Source organism: Eutrema salsugineum, unplaced genomic scaffold, assembly GCF_000478725.1.
Source record: "Eutrema salsugineum unplaced genomic scaffold, Eutsalg1_0 scaffold_5, whole genome shotgun sequence".
Lineage (NCBI taxonomy): Eukaryota > Viridiplantae > Streptophyta > Magnoliopsida > Brassicales > Brassicaceae > Eutrema > Eutrema salsugineum.
In genome coordinates this window covers 301195-315419 of record NW_006256612.1, presented here as the reverse complement: position 1 = coordinate 315419, position 14225 = coordinate 301195, and the positions used below count along the sequence as shown (strand labels likewise).

Below are 14225 nucleotides of genomic sequence, written 5' to 3'. Positions count from 1 at the left end.
TTAATTTCTTACATGGGGTTAATTCATCCCGGGCAAATTTAAGAAATTATAAGTTCTGGTACAATTTGGTATAATTAGGCCCAACTACGTTCAACTTGGGGAAATATAAATCTCTGGTGGAAATTGGTATAATTCGGCCCAACTACGTGTAACTTTAGAAACCCTTAAAATCTGGTACTATTTGGTATAATTCGGCCCAACTACGTGTAACTTTGGAAATCCTCAAAATCTGGTACTATTTGATATAATTCGGCCCAACTACGTATAACTTTGGGAACCCATAAAATCGGGTACTAATTGGTATAATTCGACACAACTACGTGCAAATTCTTGAAATTATAATAACTAGTACAAATTGGTATAATATAACCCAACTATGAGTACTTGTCAAACCATAACTCGGTAAAATTAAATTATCAGAAATTAAGGATAAGATAAGTTCTTAGTCTGCGAATGAAACAATCTGGGAATTAAACAAGGATTCATTAAACAACAGGATTGTTAAAGAACTGTATCAGTTCTACACATTAAACCCTAAACCCGCCAATACACCTTTCAGCTTTACAATCAGCTCCATGCGCATTTGCTTGATTTGAAATTCATGGTTTGATATTTTCGCAATCCTCGAGTACAGGTCCCTAATCTCACCTTTTAGCCTAGAAATCTCATCATCGACAGCGTGATCCCATTTTACCCTAAAGTGGTAGCCGTCGTTCTACACAACAATTCATAAACTTAAACCTTATACACTCAACCCAGGAATTTTAAATCAATATAAATCCAGAAAATTAAAGTAATTCAAACCTTATACACTTTGCAGGTGTAGTATCTCTTTCTTGGATCTTCAGAAATCTCCTGCTTAATTCCTCCACCACATGGACAAACTGTTGGAATCTAAAACTCTGCATCGGCTACGTGGTAAAGGCGGTCGATAAGCTTCTTGTTTCTCTTCTCGTCTCTGTAGGTCGGGTTCATAGTCGCTGTAGCAAAGGAAGTTCACAAATTTGAAGAGAGAGAGAGGAATGTCCCAAAAGAGAGAGAGACAGAATATAAATATGTGAAATGAAATTCAAAATGAGGGGAAGTGTGGGGGAAGTTCGAATTTTGCTGAATTTAGGTATTGGGAGGAAATTCAAATTTGAATTATATTACAACTCAAGGGAAATATAATATTATTTAAGTATTACATGCAGAAAATGGGGCCGTCCCTCACGTGTGGAATTCGCTCACGTTCCGCCGCCAATAGCTAATATCCAATAACGCGTGGACACATGTCACTTCTTCATATGAGGTTTGATACATTTTTGTACGTAGTATGACAGTTATACACACTCTCAAGTAGTTGTATATTTCCGATTTTAACCAAAAAACTAGTTATACTTATATTAAATATGTAATTATGTAGTTGAACTTTTCACAAGTACTACTTAATTTGTTGCCCCATCATGTTCATGTAACCAGATTTCATTTTTGCTTTTTTTACGTTCTATTCGATGCCTTATGTGGTTACTCATCGTGAACTCTTCATAGAACTATGATGTGTATTATGAGAAAACTTGTTTCAAAGTTTAAAGATTTATAAATTGCATATTTTGGCTAGTTTAAATGTTAATCATAACATAACTATGCATACAATCTACGAGAATGTAATCGATTTCATATAATTTGGTGTATATGAAATCGATTTCATGGTTATTGTAATTTAAAATTGGTTTACCGAACCGATATATACCGAAACCTAGAACCAAAACAGAATGTATTCATATATTTTAATAATATATTAACTGAGAATGTCTGAAAAATGTCATGTCTGATAAAGGTATAGTCATCTACTCCACTTACGGTGTCTGGCCCACAACCCTTTATCTGATAAAGTAAAAAGTAACTGATTGTAACTGATACGTGTCTATTTCTCACGGAAGCTCATTTTCCGATGAAATGAAACAGAACATTCTCACTCGTTTTCCATAATTATTAGAAAAGCCTTGGACACATAGAGTTTTCTTTATTTTTAGCACGAGAGAACAAGCAAACCCAAAACCAAGAGCTAAAAATAGTTGAACATAGTTGTACCAAGTTATTCATACTATTACAAATTAAATGGTTAACTATTGTGAGAACATAGTTGTAACGTCTTTCTCCGGAAATTCTTTTTTTCCCTTCTGACAATGCTTCTGATTTTTTATATTTTTATTTTTTTATCCATTACAAATTTGTAATAGGTTCCGTTATTTCACCACATTTCAAATTTCAAATACATATTCAAATCCATATTTGAAGATATCTCTCTCTCTCTCTCTCTCTCTCTCTCTCTCTCTCTCTATCTATTCAAATTTCAAAACCCTCTCTTTTAGTCAGAATGACAAACAACGTGCTTTTCCAGCTACGAGATGTGTTGATTGGTATATTCTTAAGGGTAGGGAGAGAGTCTGCTGCTGATGCTGTTTCATTTGGTTGTACGTCGAAAGTTCTAAGCCAGATGTTGATAGATCTAGAAGTCATCAAGGTGTGAACCTGTCTGAATTCGTTAAGAACCCCCATTTAATTGCTTGCTCCCCGGATTTCTTTGAGTCGGCGGTCAGTCATGGTAATCCATACGCCTTGTACCTTCGTGGCATGAGCCGGATGATTCTCGATGTTGAGATCGACAATTTGGTGCCTTTTTTAACTGGGCCTCTAAGGCGGGAATTGATGCGGCGACAGTCATGATGGCAATCTGCGCCACCGCAAATAGTTTTTATCCAAGGGGCCTGGAAATCCTAGACCGTATCAATGGTTGGAAATCATGGATGATGTATATGAAAGAACTGGGGGATCAAGTAATGAACACTATTTTGATAATGGTGAATGATGGTTTCCAATATCTGCCAGCAGTCTTGACCGATTTCCCTGCATGTCGATTCCAGCACTACAACAAGTGCTGTGAGCTCTGCTTCCTCTACATGCATTACCAATGTGCGAAGAATTTACTACTTCTGTAACTGACTACTAGCTGGGAATGGCTACATATCCGTTGGAACTAGTTATGTTTGTGTTATTGATTAGTTAAAAACTCCGTATTCTGCTTGTAGTCAACTTCTTTTTACTATGAACTAATTTTCTATTGTTGTTTAGTATGAACTGTTTAGTCAACCCCGTATTACTATGAACTATTTACTATGAAATGAAACAGAGCATTCTCACGTAGTTGTACCAATTTATTCTCACATAGTTGTACCAATTTATTTATAAGCTTACAAATTAAAATTGTCATCTGTCCTGAGTACTAGATCCACCCTGATATTACTCTCAGGATTACTGCAATTAAAATATTGCCACCAGCCTCCACCATGAGTATAACCCTGCGTATTCCCTTCAGGATTACTGGCATTGAAATTTGGATCTCTGCCTTCATTCCCCTGAGTATTACCATGTGCATTCCCCTCAGGATTACTGGCATTGAAATTTGGATCTCTGCCTTCATTCCCTTGAGTATTACCATGTGCATTCCCCTCAGGATTACTGGCATTGAAATTTGGATCCCTGCCTTCATTCCCCTGAGTATTACCATGCGCATTCCGGACTAAATCCTCAGTATTACCCTGCCTTTTCTTACGCTTATTACTTGGTCTTGGCCCACGCTCTCCAACCGATGCAAATCTTCTCTGTTGCCTTCTTCTAGCTTTTTTCGGGACCACAAGTGGTTTTGGGGCAGTCTTCTTTTTGATATCATCTGGAATTACCCATTGTGAACGATGAGGAACAGGGTATACCGTCCTGGCATATGCAAGTGCCCACAATTCCGTAGTATAATACTTCGAGCACAAATCATACGAATGGATGTCCTCACTTCTATCTTCCCTGGCCATAAAAATTGTCACTGTGGCAAGTGCATGGACGCAAGGATATTTGTCTATATCAAACCATCTGCATGAACAAGATTTGGTTTTCAAGTTCACCAGATAAGTCTTCCCATCTCCACGGACCACAGCGTATTCAACCAGAATTGAGTTCAGCTCAGTCACATTTAGGGACTGAGCAATTTCAACTCTCCCGTGTAAGACATTTTCGACATAGAGAACCATTTTATGTGCTCCAGGTGCTGTAGCAGCGTCTTTCCTATGTTCGTTACACCACTCAGATACCTTTGACAAGATGGCATTCATCATAGGTAATAAAGCATACTTCCTCGCATCATCAAACACGCTGTTCATAGACTCTACACAATTACTAGTGTCGATGTTGTACCTTTCTCCCGGAAAATAGCACCTTACCCATTTTTCCTCTAGCAAACTATTACATAAATACGTAATTGCATCTGGATACCTTTCTCCCAGTTGACTATAAGCCACAAGAAACTCAGCCTCTGTATACTTCCTCGCAACTTCCATGAACTTGCCTACAACTAACTCTTTCTCTCTCCTAACGTTCTTTTTCACATTCTGGGCCAAATGATAAATGCAATAACCATGCTTAGCTTGCAGGTACACATCCCTTATTGCATTGATCAGGCTTACATTCCTGTCAGAAACAAACACCAATTCAAAACTGTCAGGTATATGGGTTTTAAGTTTAGTGAAGAACCAGTTCCAACTATCATTATTTTCCCCATCAACTACCCCAAAAGAAAGGGGATAATGGTGATGATTCAGATCCTGAGCTGTTGCAAATACAAGGCATCCACCAAATCCATTCTTCAAAAAAATTTCATCAACAATTATCACTTTCCTCATTGCCACAAACCCTTATATGGTAGGACCCAGAGCGACGAATAGGTACTTGAATCTTCCTAACTCATCCACTTCATCACTTGATGTCGTACCAGGATTAAATGCTCTATCATGTACAAATACGAATGCAGATGCTCGAAACTCTCTTCTGGAGTACCACGAACATAAGTTATAGCTTTCTGTTTGCCTCTCCATGCCGTAGAGTATGATACCTCCACATGACCTCTAGTTTGAACCAAAGCCATGATATCTCTAGGAGGTGGTGGTTTTAAGAGACCTGGGTAAGTTTTATTAACAACGCCTGCAACTAACCCAGGTGTGCCTTTCCTTCGTTTGCTGCTAGTACACGCAGAAGCTCGAGAGCAAGAATGCATTTTCCTATATACTCTAACCGTGAAAATATGTGACTGAGTTGTCTTAGCGGCATTTATATAACAGGTACATCCAGTTTCAGCTTGACCGCATTTCACATAGTATCATTTCTTATCAGAATTGTGTACAGTGATGCCAAAACAATGTTTATGAGAACCTCTGTAAACTAAATCTATTAGCTCGTGCTTACAACTAAACTCTGCACCAACTCTCAGTTTCTAACCGTCTGCCCATTCACATTGAATACGTTGTTCTACTACACAGTCTGGAGGATCAATAATATCAAGCATTCGATATGTTTGACTTATGTCATCTTGATCTCCACCGTTTTCCTCATTATCACGAGATAGATTAACATCTTCGTCATTCTCCATTACTGGCACATGTTGTTGTTCTGTTGAATCGTTTCCTGTATAAATAACAATAGCACCATCATTAAACTCAGCATTGCCGACAAAAATGCCATCACTCGCTATATCATTAGCTGCGCTCACCTCCTTGACATTCACAACAACAAGACTTACCCTCTCTACACGTGAAACTTGCTTGGCCACCTCAGACACTCCATCTACATTGATGACCTCTACATACAAGACACTTATGCGTTCCTCATTATCAAACGACATCAGATAGATACCGAGATCATCGTCATCCAAAATATACTACTGTTTCTTCATTTGCACTACTACCGGTATATAACTCAGTTTCAACTTTGTGGATGATTCTCCTATCCCAACCTTCTTGCATATCCTACCCACTAAATTGGAATAGCTTATTTCCTCTAAGCCTGATGTCTTAAACATTATACCGTACATGGAACCTTCTCTTGAAATCCATTTATCATCGGTACATGAATAATGTCCTCTATATTCAAACAATATGTTTGTTATCATTGTGTTCTGGAAAAAAAAAATATATACTTAACTCATTAATACCAATTGTTCCGAGTTATATGAAAACTCCTACTAAAACCAAATTATCCCCCAGTTATCCTGAATCGGCGAATTTGGTGTACAAACTAAATCTCATTACGATTAAACCTCACCAGTCAATTAAAAGAGCATATGCGACCTAATGTGAATAAAAAAATTAACTCTCCCCATTCTGAATTGCCCTATTTTGTAAATCAAAATTATATCCAAAACCCAATTGTTCCTGGGCAAAATAATCATTTAGCGACTTCACAAGAAAATACAGACGCCGAGAATGAAGAAAAACTTACCTCGTCCTTCGGCGTTGGAATGGAAGAGTAAAAGCCCCGTCGAATTTCCCGAAGAGAGGAGATGTTGCATGCAAACCCAGTTTTCTGATTTCAGAAAACACAGGAAAGTAGAATAAGACCAAGATCGACCTGATTTCTGATTGGCTTAAAATTTGGTCCGAAATGTTTTAATTGGCTGAAACTTCTCTATTTCCTATTGGTCGACATTTCCTTCCAGCACTTTTGATTGGTTGAAACTAACACTTTTGATTGGTTGAAATTATCATGAATCCCAATTATTCATTTTAGTTATTGCCCGACCAATATGGGGACTGAGTTTCTTGTTGGGCTTTTCCATTAATGGAATTGTCGAGAAAAAAGGGCAATATGGGGATAACAAGTTTCATTGAAATGTTTTTATTGGCTGAAATCTCTTTCTTTCTTATTGGTCGACAATTCCCACCAAGATTTATGATTGGCTGAACATTCTTAATTTCATTAGTCGATTATTCATTTTCCTAATTAACAGTTAAGGGTAATATGGGGATAACACATTTCATTATAAAGAAGGGGGACCACCGCTGGTATGAGAGAATAACTTGGACAGGGTAGAATAAATCATCATTACTTACTGGTAGACGAGAATTTCTTCCTAAAATGATACTCTCTTATGTATAGCATATAATGTGTGCTAACCACATTTGCTAACTTGAAGAAAATACACGGTCAAGCAGGCTATAATTATTAAAATCACATAGTGATAATGTTGTTATGCCTTCTTCAAACAGGATAGTGATAAATACACCAGAAAACAATGACACTATCTGTGATCCAAGCAAATAAGTTCCTTTTGAGAATGCTACAATGGTAAATTTCAAATGTTTTTACATTACGAGAATCATTTATAGTTGTTTGAAAACGGTGATGCATTTTATTTGCCGACATGTAGTAATTGGGGATAAAGATGGACACAACAAACATACATGCCAGAATTTCTTTGATAAATATCAAATTGTATATTATTATTGAATCATCATTTATATTATTTGTATATGTTCTTGTAATACATGTTGCTTATTTGTAGACATGTTAGCAACTGCCTACAAACCGGGCCCAACAAACGCAAACGTAAGGTCGAGTCAATGCCTAAGCCAGCCAATATATCGTTAGGAAGACTTTCAAAGAGACAAAAGACAATGAAACAACGTTAGGATTTTTAATGGACTTGACTTTTAGGATGTAAACCGTGTTGCCTTTTTTTGGAAATTTGATGCTGCTAATGGTTCAACTTGTCTTTGGTTTTCAAAACATTATAATGTAAACTCGGCATAGGAGTGCTTCAAAACTAAAGTTTGAAAGTTGCTTGAATTTTTTTTGTTTTTTGTCTCTGAAACTTAACTAAAATTATTAGTGTTTTAAAATTGAAACAGAAATTGAAACAAAAACACCATTTTCTTTTTCTTTGAAGCTATTTGTTACATGGACATATTTAGACAAAGGATAAAACAAGAAAGACATAATCAAACAATACCAAACAACATCACTTCTAAAACTTTGTTCTAAGACATTTCAATCACTGTAATGATCTCAATTATGTGTTTTTTTTTTAAATTATTATCAAAAATGTCTTTCTTATTCTCGGCCAAGTCTTTCTCCATCATAGACTGCTTATTTGCCAAAACATAAAATGCATCAAGATTTGCTTCATCAAGCCATTTAAACACATGATTTGAAGTCAAAATTTCACCACATTGATATAATTTTCTGATGGAATTTTGTTTTGTTGTAGATTTCACCACAATTGTTGATGCTCCACACTAGCACCTCCTAGATATTCTCAGACTTAAATCTATCGATGTTCAACCTCAAGCACTAGTTCTTCACACTACAAAACTAAACCAACGTCTATGAAACATCAACAAGAGCCCCATTAGATTAGAAACAAACAACTACGTAGTTTCTGTAATACTCCGGGATTTAAAAAACCAAATTAAAATCAAAAACATTCTTGAATATCCACTAAGATTCTAAATGGTAACCAAGAAATGAGGATGAATTATGAATTCCTCTTCATTCTAGAAAATACACTATTTAGAAAGAATACTTTTTTCTCATTCCCCTTCATTCTTAAATAATTACACCATTTACAAGTAATTTTTACACGTAATTCTTTTTTATTCTTCTGTTATTAGGTTACAATAATTCGAGAAGAAACAATGAAAAAAGTTAATTCTGTTATAATATATTTTATGATTATCCACTTTCACCGTCATAGTTTTTATGGATCTAGTAATATTCTATATTTTCTTTTGTCTAAATAGACACTTATCCCATGTAAACATGGTGTACGTAAGAAATCAAAAAAAGAAGAGACCAATTCTCTTTTATCTCTCTTGCTCTCACTTATCTTTCCCCACCAAAGAAATAATATAATATATATATATATACACATATATAAGCACATATATTCTCACCTATATAATATTGTAATATATAATATGTTATTAGCACGAATCATTATTATACTGAAAAAGTGAGGTTTAATTTATGTTTAATCTGTTTATGTTTTGTTTAATTCAAACTGATCATTATGGTCGGCTATGCCTTCACGATCATGATCATATGATAAACTATGTCTCTTCATATCAAATATATGATTGGTTTATGATCATATGATAGTTGTTTACTCAGATCATTACCTCCATATAATAAATGTCTCGAAGACATTTAAGAACAGTTTCTGAAGAACTAAGAAAAACATATTATGTCCAGAAGACATACTTGAAAAAAAAATATCCTGAAGACATATATGAAAAGAAGTTACAGAAGAACTATATGAAAATATATTTTAAGAAGATATACAAAAGCGTTCCTGAAGAACTGCATAATAAATCTCGTCCAGAAGACGAATATTTATTTTAATTATTGTTATTTAATTTCTGTTTATTTTTGCTTTAAATTCAGTCTTTTAAATTCAATTTTTATTATGTTTATAAATTTTAAAATTTTACCATGTTTTATTAAAATCAGAATTTCTAAAACTGGATTATAACCAAATTTATAAATTGTATATTGATTACAGTTATTATGTCAAATTTGACAAAACTCGAGATTTCTGTCCTTGATATATCCGGAAGTAATTATATGAGATAGGCAATAGCTGCAAAAATGCATCTAAAAGGAAATCAGCTCCTTGATATCATTGATAAAACAAAAATAACTCCTGAAGAGAAAAAGGCGAAAGCCATAATCTTTTTATTCCACCATATCCACAATGGTTTAAAGGATGAATATATTATGAAAGAAGATCCGCAGATTTTTGGCAATCACTCCAAGATAGGTTTGATCACCAGAAATATGTGATCTTACCAAAGGCTAAACATGAGTGGTTGAACCTCCGGTTCCAGAATTATAAGAGCGCTAGTGAGTATAACTCCGCTTTATTTGGAATCACTTCCAGGATGATGTAATGTGGAGAAACGATAAGTGATCATGATATGATTGAAAAAATTCTCTCAACAATTCATCCTGGAAACGTAGTTCTACAGCAACAATACCGGGCAAACGGATACAAAAAGTATTCAGAGTTAATGCAAGTTCTCTTGGTGGGAGAACAAAATAATGAACTCGTGATTTTAAACCATCAAACTCGTCCAACTGGATCAGCCCATTCCCAGAAGTGAATGTTGCATCGTCAAGCCATGAAAATTGGCAAACTGGACGTGGATGCGGTCGACAAAATGATCGTGGTCGTGGACGAGATTTTAGACGTGGCCGAGGACATGGACAAGGAAGAAGATTCTGTCCTACTGATTTCAACGATGGAAGAAATAAGAAAAGGTTCAAAGGTAATGAAATTGGTCGCGTGAATAATAAGCAACATGAAAATGCTTGCTACAGATGCGGCATGAAAGGACATTGGTCTCGTACCTGTCGCATGCCAAAATATTTAGCCGATCTGTACCAAGAATCACAAAAGGTGAAAGGAAAAGAAATTGAAACCAAAGGTAAAAGGAAAAGAAATTGACACCAACTTCATCCATTTTATGGTATAAATGAGGACACAAATCTCGATATTTCTGATTTCATGGTTGATCCCGAAGATATCAACAAAAAACAGAACTAGTAAAAAATTTCCGAAGAAGAAGATATGACATAATCTATATATAGTGTGCAAAATAAAAATGTAAAATCTAATGTTTGAAAATGTATCTTTTGTTGTAAAAAATGTTTTTATTGTAATATAAACTCTTTTATTTTGCTATATTAATTCATCTTTTATGAATATCTTGAAATAAGAAAATGTCAAAGATTAAGATCGAGGATGGAGATATATGTCTGACATACAGTGCTACAACGCACACAATATTAAAGGATAAAAAATATTTTTCCTCTCTTAAAATGAAAAATTCTGCCGGAAGCGTGAATACAATATCTAGTAATGCAAAAATTATTATGGGCTCCGGAAGAGTCAGTTTTTAATGCCAAGAGAAACAAAATTTGAAGTAAATAATGCGTTATATCCCCCTGGATCTTACATAATTTTTTTAAGTTTTAAAGATATCCTCAGAAATGGATATCACATAGAAAGTATGAATAAGAATAGCATTGAATATCTTTGTATTACATCAGTTATTTCGGAGAGAAAAGTTGTATTAGAATTACCAGCATTATCCTCCGGAATATATTCCACAAAGATAAATATGACTGAATCATATGTTACGGTAAACCCGAAGTTTACAAGTATATTCAAAATCTGGCATGAACGATTAGGGCACCCTGGTTCAATCATGATGAAGAAAATTGTGGAAAATACTAATGGTCATCTGTTGAAAAACCAGAAGATTTTTCAATCGGGAGAACTTATATGTAATACTTGTTCTCAAGGAAAACTTAAAACTAGGGCATCACCAGCTAAAATCGGGAATGAATCTCAGTTATTCTTAGATACATGGTGATATATGTGGGCCTATTCACCCACCATGCGGGCTGTTTTGATATTTTATGGTATTAATTGATTCATCCAGAAGATGGTCACATGTGTGTTTATTGACAACATGAAATACGGCTTTCGCAAGATTCATTGCCCAAATAATCAGGTTAAGAGTACAATTCCCTGATTATACGATAAAGAAAGTAAGGCTTGATAACGCTGGTGAATTCACTTCCCAAGCTTTTAATGATTATTGTATGTCATTGGGAATTGATGTTGAATATCCTGTTGCACATGCTCACACACAAAATGGCATGGATGAGTCATTGATTAAACGGTCACAACTTATTGCTAGACCGTTAATATTGAGAACAAAGCTCTCAATTTTGGTATGGGGTCATGCTATATTGCATGCAGCGGCATTGTTACAGATTAGACCGAGTTTTTATAATAAATATTCTCCAATACAATTAGCATCTGGCCAGGAGCCAAATATATTCCACCTGTGTGTTTTCGGGTGTGCGGTTTATGTTCCCATAGCTCCACCGCAAAGATCTAAAATGGGGCCGCAAAGAAGATTGGGAATATATATCGATTATACATCACCAAGTATAATTATGTATCTTAAACCGCAAACTGGTGATATGTTTACGGTACATTTTGCCGATTGCCATTTTAATGAAGATGAATTTCCTGCATTAGGGGGAGGAATTAAAGAAGTTTCGAAAGATGTTACATGGTGCACACCATCTTTGTTGCACCTTGATCCCCCTATGAAACAATGTGAACTCAAAGTTCAAAAAATAGTTCATTTCCAAAATATGGCAAATGAATTACCAGATGCGTTTACTGATACGAAAAAGGTGACAAAGTCATATATATCCGCTGCAATTGTTCCATCGAGAATTAATGTTCCGAAGAAACAAAATGGTGGAAAAATAGTGAATGAACCCAAAGTTCAGTTGAAGAAGGGGAGGCCGATTGGCTCAAAGGATAAAAATCCCCAAAAGAAAAAGAAGTTGGAAGAACAATAAAAATGGTTTAGAAAAACCACATACAGAGAAATGTCCTGAAGACGAAAATGACGAAGAAAACCATGAGATTTCCATTAGTTACGCCCAAGATGGAATATTATGGGCTAGAGATGAAATAGATGATAATGATGGAATATTCTCATTCTCTGTATGCAAAGAAATTGAATATGAAAGTGATGATCCAGATCCAAGGTCCATATTGGAATGCCAGAAACGATCTGATTGGGAGAAGTAGAAAATGACCATAGAAACGAAATTGATCTCCCTCAATAAAATAAAATTTTTTGGACCTATTATCACAACATCTAAAGATGTAAATCCGGTTTGGTACAAATGAGTATTTGTGAGAAAAAAATGAGAAAAACGAAGTGACAAGATATAAAGCCCGACTTGTCGCTCAAAGATTTTCTCAAAGACTAGGAATTGATTATGAAGAAACTTATTCTCCGGTTATGGATGCAATTACATTCAGATTCTTAATGAGTCTTGCAGCATCTAAAAATCCAGAAATGTACCTTATGGATGTTGTGACAACATAATTATATGGATCACTTGATAACGATATCTATATGAAAATCCCAGAATGATTGAAAATGCCTGAAGCATTAAGTTCCAAATCAAAGGAAATATGTTCGGTCAAGTTACAGCGATCACTTTATGGATTAAAACAATCCGGACGCATGTGATACAATCGCTTAAGTGAATATTTGCTAAAGAAAGGCTATGTGAATAATGAAATTTTCCCTTGCGTCTTTATTAAGAATCTTCGTCAGGATTCGTGATCATTGTTCTCTATGTGGATGACCTGAACATTATCAGAACTCAAAAATAGATTGATGATGCAAGAAGTCATATGAAAGAAGAGTTCGAAATGAAAGATCTCGAAAAGACAAAGTTTTGTCTTGAATTACAAATAGAGTATTTCTGAGATGGAGTATTCGTACATCAATCAAATTATACTAAAAAGATATTAAAACGCTTTTGTATGGATAAAGCGACTCCTTTGAGTACTCCAATTATTAATCGATCTCTCGATACCAAAAAATATCTGTTTCGGCCTTGTGAAGATAACAAAGAAATATTAGGTCCTGAAGTACTTTATATGAGTGTTATTGGTGGACTTATGTATCTTGCGAATTGTACCCGATCGGATATAGCATTTGCTATAAATTTACTAGCAAGATATAGTTCGTCTCCTACGCGTAAACATTGGAATGGAATAAAACATATATTCCGTTATCTTCAATGAACAATTGACTTGGGATTATTTTACCCTAGAAACTCCAAACTTGGTTTAGTCAGTTTTGCAGATGCAGGTTATTTATCAGATTCTCATAAAGCTCGATTGCAAACCGGATATGTTTTCATGTTTGGAGGAACCGCAATCTCTTGGCGTTTTCAAAAGCACACATTGGTCGCTACTTCTTCAAATTATGCAGAAACTATTGCACCTCATGAGGCATGTAGAGAATGCGTTTGGCTCAGATATATGACTCATCATATGTGTGAGCCAAAACTCGCACAACCAAAAATTTGTAAGAAAAAACTAAGGGATCCGAAATTTTTAGGGTAATCGCAAGAACAGTAAGATCAAAAAAAGGTTTTGTTTGCTGTGAAAGTGTTTAGGTCTTATTGCTCTCGAGTTGTGAAAAGTTACAGAATGAATTTCATACATTGTCTATTTATACTAACTTTCTTAACCGCCTAGCCGAGAATCTCGGGAGAGATTTTAGGGACATTCCCCTATCGCTTCATGCGGCCACCGCCTCAAGGCATCGCCTAGGGTTTTTACGGGCTTTCTTCCTTTAAGACTTCGGTTTGGCCCATCTCGAAAGGTAACGGCTCGGCCCATTCTCCTTCTTGCACGGCTCGGCCCATCTTCACTGGTGTACGGCTCGGCCCATCTTCACTCATACGCGGCTCGCCTATTTCTTCCTCGCGGCTCGGCCCACTTGGTTTTGGCCTACTCCTCTCAT

The 14225-nt window shown here is 35.6% G+C and overlaps 1 protein-coding gene across 1 annotated transcript; it reads right to left on the bottom strand.

Annotated features, from left to right (window-relative positions):
* Positions 1-3233: 3233 nt before the first annotated feature.
* LOC112084159 lies at positions 3234-5083 on the bottom strand. Its single transcript, XM_024153361.1, has 3 exons — positions 4802-5083; positions 4564-4673; positions 3234-4500 (listed from the first exon to the last, which is right to left on the bottom strand). Exons 1-3 carry the CDS (start codon positions 5081-5083, stop codon positions 3234-3236), a joined length of 1659 nt encoding a protein of 552 aa, XP_024009129.1.
* Between the last annotated feature and the right edge of the window lie 9142 nt (positions 5084-14225).

Excerpts from the sequence above, each read along its gene's own strand:
- LOC112084159 (XM_024153361.1), bottom strand. The coding sequence starts at position 5,083 with ATGCATTCTTGCTCTCGAGCTTCTGCGTGTACTAGCAGCAAACGAAGG. Across the intron at positions 4,674-4,801 it reads TGATAGAGCATTTAATCCTG|AATGGATTTGGTGGATGCCT; the intron begins GTACGACATCAA and ends ATTTTTTTGAAG. Across the intron at positions 4,501-4,563 it reads AATAATGATAGTTGGAACTG|GAATGTAAGCCTGATCAATG; the intron begins GTTCTTCACTAA and ends TGTTTCTGACAG.